Source organism: Atta cephalotes, assembly GCF_000143395.1.
Source record: "Atta cephalotes unplaced genomic scaffold scaffold00022, whole genome shotgun sequence".
Taxonomy (NCBI): Eukaryota; Metazoa; Arthropoda; class Insecta; order Hymenoptera; family Formicidae; genus Atta; species Atta cephalotes.
The window spans coordinates 3,531,522-3,541,275 of NW_012130086.1; the positions used below are offsets into that span (position 1 = coordinate 3,531,522).

Below are 9,754 nucleotides of genomic sequence, written 5' to 3' on the forward strand. Positions count from 1 at the left end.
ACACACACACACACACACACACACACACACACACACACACACACACACACACACACACACACACACACACACATATACATACATTTTCTCTTTTCTGGTTTGATACGAAGATAAACTCACTTTCAATGTGTTACACAAACTATTAGAAATGTAAATTTAATTAATTTTTTCTGATAGAGTATTATCAGAAACTTTTATTTATAACGCTTTTATTATAACGCCACAGTGGATAATGTTATACAAAAATTTATGTAAAATATAAATACAAAGCGTTACACCAACATAAAATTTTAATAAAGTGTAAATTTCAATACTTTAAGAATAAACACATTTTGTTCGTATTTAAAATTAAATTTAATCTTAACCAACACTACTTTAAAAGATCAAACGTACTTTGTGAGTGTACGCACTAGAATGAAATGAATATTACAATAAAAAGCGATGAGTGCGCTTGCGCGGCCATCTATCGAGTTTCTCTATGCGAATATTTTTCCATGGGATATAGTTAAACATCTGTTAAATTTCTTTCAATGTAATTAAATCGATCGTTTAATCATGTTTTCCTTAAAACAGTGATGAATTATAAATATTTTAATCTCGTGACATTATTGCATTTCGTTTTATATATTAAGTCAAATTGAAGTTACAAATTTTCAACTTATTGTTAGATTAATAGAATCGGAAAAAGAGAGTAGACAATTTCTTATTTTTCACGGTCAAATGTACTTCAGTGTTGACAAAGATGATTTGCCTTGAAACGAAACACTTCAGACTTAATAGATTTCTTTTGCTAGCGATTGGTTTATGGCCTCACCAGAGATCGAAACTTGCTCAAATTCAATTTATCGTACTTTTCACTATTTTAACAACTTTTATTGTATTTCAGGTGGTATTAAGTCATTATTCATAAGAAACAGACTAGAATTCGAAATTTATTAATCACGCTAAGGAATTATTCATTTAATAGGAAATTTTCAACAGAATTACTTATTTGCAGTTTACAACGTTTTTAACTTCAAAATGCACTGCAGATCTCATTATCAATGTTCTGTCTTCCGCATTTTTCTTCATTTGCTATGCAATTAAATATTATTCGTTTTGGATGAACGCCAATACTGTAAGTCAAATATTTATTATACAGTTTCCAGATAAATATTCATGATAAATAAATCTTCAAATATGACATTTTTTTAAATACTTTATACAAAAACTGCATAAAGCATTATTGATGTAATAGATGAGAGTTTCACTAGAACAACTTCAGCGTGTTTGTAACGAAATAAAAAATAAAAACGAAATTACTATAATAGAAAAGTATGGCCGTATAGGAAAACATCAAACGAGAATAATTACGAGTAAGATAGTAAATATATGCTCACATTTTAATGAATTATTAATAAGAGTATATATTTATAAAACTTAAATAAATTTTACTTAAATAAATTCTTGAAACTTATATATCATTTATTTTCTAATTTAATGTTAGTATTTGCCGCATGTGGTATATTTATTTATCTCTTCGTGCCAATCTGGCCTCGCATATTTGATATAATTCTGGCTATAAACAGTTCCCGATCACGCTCTGCAGCGATTTATACTGCAACAGAATATTTTGTTGATCAAGAAAATTTTTCCTACTTAATTTTTTTGCATACAAACGCAGCCTCGTGTATAGGGGCAACTGCAATGGTAGCAACAGGCACAATGTTTATAGCGTACCTCAAGCATATTTGTGGAATGTTTAGCATTGCAAGGTAGAATTCAGTACAATCATTTGTTTTAAGTGAAATATATTGTTTATTTATTTTCAATCAGATTTAAAAAAAGTAAGAACTTACAGTAAAAAATATGTATTCATATAGTTTCCGTATTAAGAAGGCAATGGCAATTAATATGCAACACGAAGAAAAAATGAATGAAGAAAAAATGGTTATAATTTATAAAGGATTAATATGTGCGATAGATATTCATCGCAAAGCTATAGAGTCAGTACACATTCTACAATATCTGTATAATGTGCTCTACTAATTTTGTTTTATTTCTGAAGGTTTTCTCAAGTCATCATAAAGAGTTTTGAAGGATCTTTCTTCTGTTTAATAGTGGCTAGTATGATTTGCTTAACCAGCACTCTTGTTCAAGTAAGTTTTATTTTTTGTTATTAAACGCGCGTATCTTTCCATGAAAGATACAGTTTTCATATTGAAGTTGAATAAAAAATCTTTAATTAGAACAGTATGGAAAACTAATTTTCTTTAAAAATAAAATCATTCAAACACGTGATTATTCTTAATTCATCTTTTTTTATAATCATAAGCTATATACAATACATTATTCGCATACATACGTTGCAAAAATAATACAATTTTCTAATATACGCAACCAATAAAGAAAATAATTTATTATGTAATGCAAGCAGTATAATTTGTCTTCAGGAATTACAGAAAAATTACAAAGTTTCTTGTAAAAGGTTAAAATACACATATAATATTTGTTTTATATTTTTTAGATCATAACATATAATAGCACAGAGCAACTTGTATTACGACTTATATACATAAGTGTCCTCTATTTGTACATGTTTTTGTCCAATTATACCGCACAAGATATTACAGATCACAATGAATACGTATTTGCTACAGTGTAAGAGACATTTGTATCATACATTCATACTTAATGAATTTTATAAATTTTTGTAACAAAAAGTTAAGTTAACCAAAGTGTTCAAAATTAATATTACAGGGTGCGTCATTAAAATTCGGTCAAATTTCAATTTAAAATTTAAATTTTCCGCTAGATTGTGCCTCCGCCAGAAGTTGCTGTTGTCCGAGAAAGATTAATACTTCTAGTAGTATTCTCAAAATGGCCGCGATATTGAAACCAAGTGCGGAGTATAATCGAAGAGCCGTGATCATCGAAGGCCTTCACACTCAGCAATGGAAATAATTCGGTTCTTTGGATACTCGAGATCGATTATTTATGACGTTGGCATAATATACGGCTTTGAAACAGTCGAAAGAACGTTCCAGTATGTTAGGGAGAAAGAGTTACTCAAAAGAACGTGAGGATCCTTGGAATCATTGAAAGGGCTCAAGCGCTAATTTCGGATAATAGAGCAATCGTTATGAAAATTAGCATCGATTATTGTAGGCGAGCCAACAATGCGTCGAATTGCCGAAGAGGACTTTCAATACAAATCGAATACATTAAAAATACGACAGATACTCTCTTCCAAGGCAAATCGAGTTGTTTGCTGCAATCTGCTAGTGTGTTATATTTCTTTGAAAAACGTAGTGTCGGGATGAATCAGGTTCTTTTCTGATGAAAAAATTTTTATTGTTGATGCCAAAATCAACCAGAGGAATGACCGATGATTCGCCTACAGGATGTCCCTATTGTTGTCAGAACGAAATTTCCGACCAATGTTCACGTGCTAGGTGTCCAATGAGGGTAACGTCATGTCATCAAATTTCTTTAAAAAAAGGAAAACTCTCACAAAAGAAGTGTATTTGCGCATTTTGATGGATGAAATGAAGCCGTGGATGGAAACTGTGGTGTCCGGAAGGCCATATGTTTTTCAGCAGAACGATGCATTGACTCATACGAGTCACTTAATTCAAAATTGGCTCTCAGACAATGTCGTTTTGATCTAAGGAATTCTTGTCTCCCAACAGCCCAGATTTAAATCCCGTGTACTACTACATATGCAGCGTAATTGAAGGGGTCATAAAACAAGTCTCGGCATTCCAATGTGATGTAATTAAGGACCATTATTGAGGCAGCATTCGTCGGCATGGACAGTACAAACGATTCTCTTTCGAATGCCATTGGTCTCATTTCGATATCTTTAAAAATGGTCGTCTTCCTCTCTTGGCGCATTTACGAAATTTTGAAATCGCTGTATCTTCGAACCCTTTGAGGTACAAGCGAAAGTAAGAGAGGTACAAAACGATTACGGGTACAAACGATTCTCTTTCGAATGGCATAAATGAAATTAAAAGTCTTAAAGTTGCGCGCTGGCCATTTTTTATTTTTCATTTTTTGTTTAACTGTTTAGGATACAAACGAAATTATGATCGGTACAAACGAAGTACAAATGGCCTGCGGTATTAATTTTTATTTTTGATAAAGTTGAGCGCCAGGTTCACATCGGTATGGACAGCACTACATTAAAGCATGCATGCAAACGCTTCAGACCGAGAATACAGATCGTTATTCGAGCTAATGGGGGATATATCCAATAAATATGCTCTATATATAGGGATCCCTCAAGTGCAAGATAAAAGGATTTTTTGTATATTTATAATATTCAATTTTTTGTATATTTATAACATTTAAATTTTCATTAAAAATATTTTGTTTAAAGAAATTGTTCGATTTGTCCGGATTTTGGTGACGCATCCTGTATTCTTGAATGAACATACCATAACAATTTATACTATAACAAATTTTTTATTTTTTCATATTATATTTTACATCAATTTATTATTGTTTTGTAGATATAATGTTGAATGGTATGTGGCTCCGTTACACATAAAGAAAATGATGTTATTTCTACTGCAAAAAGGTACAAAGACTTTTCATTTGATCCTCGGTGGAATATTCGTTGCGTCTATGGAAAGTGCTGCTACGGTAAGAGACATATATAAAGCTTTTGTTCTCCGCGAATATTATTGTTTAATCGAAAATAATAACATTCACAATCATTCAACATTTTGACTACTTTAAAATTATTTAGATAATCAATTAAAGTAGCTCTATTAAATTAAGTTGAGACTGAAATGTAAATTAGCTGAGCTAAAAAAATAGAATAGAACAGAGAAAACTGTTAAATTGGTACTATATATTCATTTGGTGTGTTACACTCAAGAATATTATAAATCAACTTTCCTTATTTGAAAATATATTGATGGATTAATCCAAAAAAATGGATTTTTTTTTAAATTAAATTTCGCTTTGAGTGCAAACTTAGAAACCTGTGTCGAACCGCGCTGCGCGTGGAAAATTGTAAATCTCTGAACAATGAAAGGGAGATTTTAATATTAATAAACAAACGTTAATATATGGCTGTAAAAGTTGTAAAACATATGCACATGTAGTGTAGAGTATGTAGATCATGAAGATGTGACATGTGTTTTATCGTAGTATTTCGCAATTATGATAGATTTCCTTCGATTCCTATAGTTGCGTTAACTTTAACGCTTTATATCTTCACAGGACAGAACTTTTTTCTGTCAGATTCTTTTATTTTATGCAAAAACAAGTCAAATGATCTAATTTCATCAAAATCGGAAGTGGGAATTCTTCTAAATAATTACAAAAAATCAGTAGATATATTAAAACTTTAGTCTTCGCAGTCCTTATATTCTTCAGAGTTATTGCGTTATAAGTCTTTTAAAAATTTTTCGTGACCGATGCTTATCAAACGTAATCTAATAAGCTGCGAAGAGATCGTGAGAGTTTGCGAAAATCATACCGGTACAATATAATGACCAGCGAAAAGAATTATCCAACTCTCTCTATTGTTAAAAATTTGCCTACAGCAATATAGCTTACAAATATTTTTTATGTTAGACACGAAAAGAATTTAAACATCAATTGTCACATTGTCGTACACTAAGATTCAATTACCTTATACTGATAACATTTTAAGTAAATTACACAAAGACTTAGAGCAGACACCGAACAAAATCAATTTTGAATATCATTCGTAAATAAGTGGCTCAAAGTCTATTATCGTACAAATCAAAGATGATAGTTCTTAAGTTACTAGGATTACATCAGTGTCATTACCCTTAAAAAACAATGTTCAGAAAATACAATGGAGATACGATTTAACCATTGACACGACCATCCAATTCAATCTTATATTGTCCTTCCATTATTTTAACAGATATTCTCCACACAACTTCAATATAGCTTCTTACAGATTGAAACAAAAGAAAATATTTTCATTACAGTTGATGGGTACTTCAATATCTTACTTCACTGTTCTCTATTCTACAAGTACGAAACAATTGCAAAATAATTAAAACAGGTATGTACAAAAGTGAAAGAAATATGAGAAAAGAGAGGAGGAGAAGAAAAGGAAGAGAAATGTAAACTAATTTGATCAAAATCGTTTAGCCCTTGATTTTAGGTGTCTTTCCTATAAGTATCATTTCGATTCGACAAAAAGTAAAAATTATTATTTAGATTAAAAAATCGGCATATTATAAAATATTTATATAAAAAAATATAGAATTTAAAACTGACATTATATTAATAAGTCACAACATTGAAATATAGTGTTACAAAGGATCGTATCGCATATGCGATGTCTATTATCGTACAAATCGCTCAAATGAAGTATGTATTTCTTTATGAAAATAAATAGCTGTTGCGCATTATTACTATAATTAAGTCGAACCATACACCGCTGAACCATACACCTTTTCCAGAAAAGTGAATTATCTTCACTTTTTTATGTTTTTTTTATCTGATAATAATATTTCCTTCTACACTGCATTTAAGTTAAAATAGACAATTCAGATTAAAAAAATATTTTATTATATTTCAACCACGTTAATATTTTTAACTATAATTAAATAATTCAATAACTCGCATAATATATAAAATATTAAATTCCAATTTGTAGCGATTTGAACAACTCAACGAGATGATATCAGAAAGAACAATGAACTTTTCACTTATTACTGTAATCATTTTATTTATAACAATTCAATGTTAGTCATCAATGTTAATCATCGAAGATATAATATTAGATATAATAGCATATATTATAATAAAAATTAAAAAGCGTTTAATTTGGAATCATATCAATTTTTCCTTTGACTTTGTACCTACATTAATTTATTGTATATATTTAGAAAAAGCAGATAATCAAGAGATAATCTTCAAGAATTTTCTCATCAAATGAAAGGAACACTAATTTTAATATAATACGATAAAATCATTTTTTACAGTTTAGAATATTTATGACTCTAAAAACCAGATTTACTAACAATATTTGCTTTTGTATTATTATACTATTTACAATCAAATACAATTCGTTTAGTATTAAAATAAAAATTGTACAAATAAAAGAATTATTTATATATGTTATATATATTGTACTATAATAAAAGGTCATACAAAAACTTCCTGAAACTAATTTGTAACACAAAATAACAATTAATTTTACAACACAGAAATAACTAATTTTACTTATATGTATAACATTTCTTTTAAAGTAGTTCCCTTGAGTAGCGCTACAAATTTATTAATGTTTGAAAGCATTCCTAGAAATCACTTTCTGATATTTTCATTTTCTTATCGCATTTACAAATGACTTCCTCAATATCCAATAAAAATCGTTGTTTTTTTATGTAAGTCGAAATCTTTCGTCGTGTTAGAAATGTAGTGAGAGAAATGTTTGGAAAAATGGATGCACTAAACAGATTGATTTCTTTTGTACGCATGTACACATCGATCATTAAATGTCAAGCAATAACTTACCAAGCACAATGTTACTGTAGAGCATCCGCCATATACATGTTTCCGCGACTTAGAAGCTTTACTTTTTCCTGTTTCCGCTAAAGAAATTTTGAAGGATTCTGTTGCGCGCGAATATGAAATGATTGAAAATACGACAAAAGTACTAAAAGACCTTGAATAATGACTTTCAATATTTCCAAACACTAACAAATATTGGCAAATATGGTATAGAGCTACTTAAGGGGATTACTTTGAATAAAATGTTGTGTAAACGATTATTCACATTGTAAAATTAATCTTACACTATTTAAAAGTATCATGAAATTTTATATACTTTGAATTACATAAATTAAATTCAATTTTATGATACTAAATTAAATTTAATGTATCTGCGACTGAAAATATATTTGTGTACATGTACATGAAAGTTAATGTACTTTTCATAAAATTTTAAAAGTTTAATACATTTTTTATTTTTATGTAATTTGCGCAAAATTTAATATAAGTAAACGTTAAATTATTTATAATTTCTTTTTCATTGACAATATTAAATATTATTCAACGTACCTGTTTTCCTCCATTACATATAATGGAAGTAAATTTTTTTTTAACAATTTATTTCGCGCTTGATGCAGAAAGTGGTATAGAATAGATTTTATTTTACATGAGAAGCTTGTATAACTTTCTTTCAAGAAATAAATTCATAAATATATTTCTATGAAAAATTTGAATGGATCGTTTGGGACACGCAATTTATGATAAATTCAAAACATTTTTCCACTGTGTAGTTTTAATGACAGAATTATTTTTCGCTACTTTTTTTTATATTTAATTATATTAGATAATTTACAATGCAATTTACAAGAAAATGGATGTTATAAGGTATTCAGTCAAAAGGGAGCAAATCAATGATTTTAGAAAGCAGTTTCTCATCGTAGAATGAGGATCTATATACAGTCTAAATATTTTCATCTCAATCGAATTCTCTTATTCACTTTTAGCTTATACTCATATTATCGATCAAATCTCTTTCGAATTATAATGATAATGTACGTTGTAATTCAAATAAGTTATATTATTTTCCAGGTTAATATATTCTATATTATATGCAGGATTTTAAATTGTATTATGTACATATATTTATTTGGAATGTGTGGGTACTCGAATTTCAGGATAAAATTTTTGATTCGGGACCTGAAATTCTAATTGGAACCCGATATTCAATTCGGGACAAAATTTTTCTGATCGTTCCTGAATTTTTAAGTTTAGAAACATTTCCATATGTATTATACAATTAAATGCATTTATAAAGAAAAAAAATCAGTTTGAAAAATTGTTTTATTTTAAATTGAAATGTAGAAAGTATAACTTTTTGACAATTTCTGATATTAATCTTTCATTTCGTTATTACTTCGTTATTACTTTGTATGATATTTACATCGTATGACTGCAACAATGTTATCAGCATCAGAAAACAATCGTTCGCTTGAGACTTGAGTTTCAGGAATAACGAGACACTATCTAGTTACTGCTGCTTAAAATCGAGAATCATATAATGTTATATCCACGTTATTTCCATCAATCAGTTATGTCGGATTGTTTAGATATTTTCTGTAAAGTCTATGCCTTTATTTTTTTATATATGAAGAATGCAAATAAATTTGTTTCTTTTTCTTCTTTGGAACATCTAGAGTCTCGTGAAAAAACTTTGCTAATTTATATTTCGGTTCACTTATATAAAAAACAAAAATAAAAAGAATCATTTCAATAATGTACATTATTAAAAGCAAATTTAACTTTAACTTAAAGATGATGGAATTTCTAAGATATGCAAAAATATTAAAATTAATTTAACTTTTTGCATGTCTAAAAATGTCCACTATACGTCATTAAAATCAACATTTTGGTTTTAATAGTTTAATTATGTTTTAATAGTTTAATTATGTTCAATAGGGTACGCAATTTGGAAAATGTACCCTTACACCGCTGACATGTAATAAATGATATATGGTGATATTTTATTAAATACTACAGTATCTAATAAATTTATTTTATTTTCAAATGATAAAATATTCCGCTTTAAACTGTTAACACTTCCGATTGACACACTTTGATTTCCTATCGAAAGACGACCTTTGAATTATTGGTACAATAACCTGGCATACATCAATGTTTTGCATTCCATAAGAAGTTTAAAATAGATCTTCAAAAGGAATATTGCATTCTGTACACACACACACACACACACACACACACACACACACACACACACACACACACA

General features: G+C 28.7%; 1 protein-coding gene across 1 annotated transcript; it reads left to right on the top strand.

Moving 5' to 3' along the window:
• Window positions 1-1,686: 1,686 nt before the first annotated feature.
• On the top strand, window positions 1,687-6,029 carry LOC105619740. The gene is made up of 6 exons (XM_012201259.1): window positions 1,687-1,754; window positions 1,863-1,985; window positions 2,048-2,138; window positions 2,507-2,640; window positions 4,497-4,629; window positions 5,958-6,029. The coding sequence occupies exons 1-6, from the start codon at window positions 1,687-1,689 to the stop codon at window positions 6,027-6,029; spliced, it is 621 nt and encodes a 206-aa protein (XP_012056649.1).
• Window positions 6,030-9,754: the final 3,725 nt, after the last annotated feature.

What these genes read in the sequence shown, in the direction of transcription:
- LOC105619740 (XM_012201259.1), top strand. Translation starts at nt 1,687, where the DNA reads ATGGTAGCAACAGGCACAATGTTTATAGCGTACCTCAAGCATATTTGT. An exon ending in GGAATGTTTAGCATTGCAAG is followed by an intron (nt 1,755 to 1,862) that starts GTAGAATTCAGT and finishes GTATTCATATAG; the next exon opens with TTTCCGTATTAAGAAGGCAA. An exon ending in ATTCATCGCAAAGCTATAGA is followed by an intron (nt 1,986 to 2,047) that starts GTCAGTACACAT and finishes TTATTTCTGAAG; the next exon opens with GTTTTCTCAAGTCATCATAA.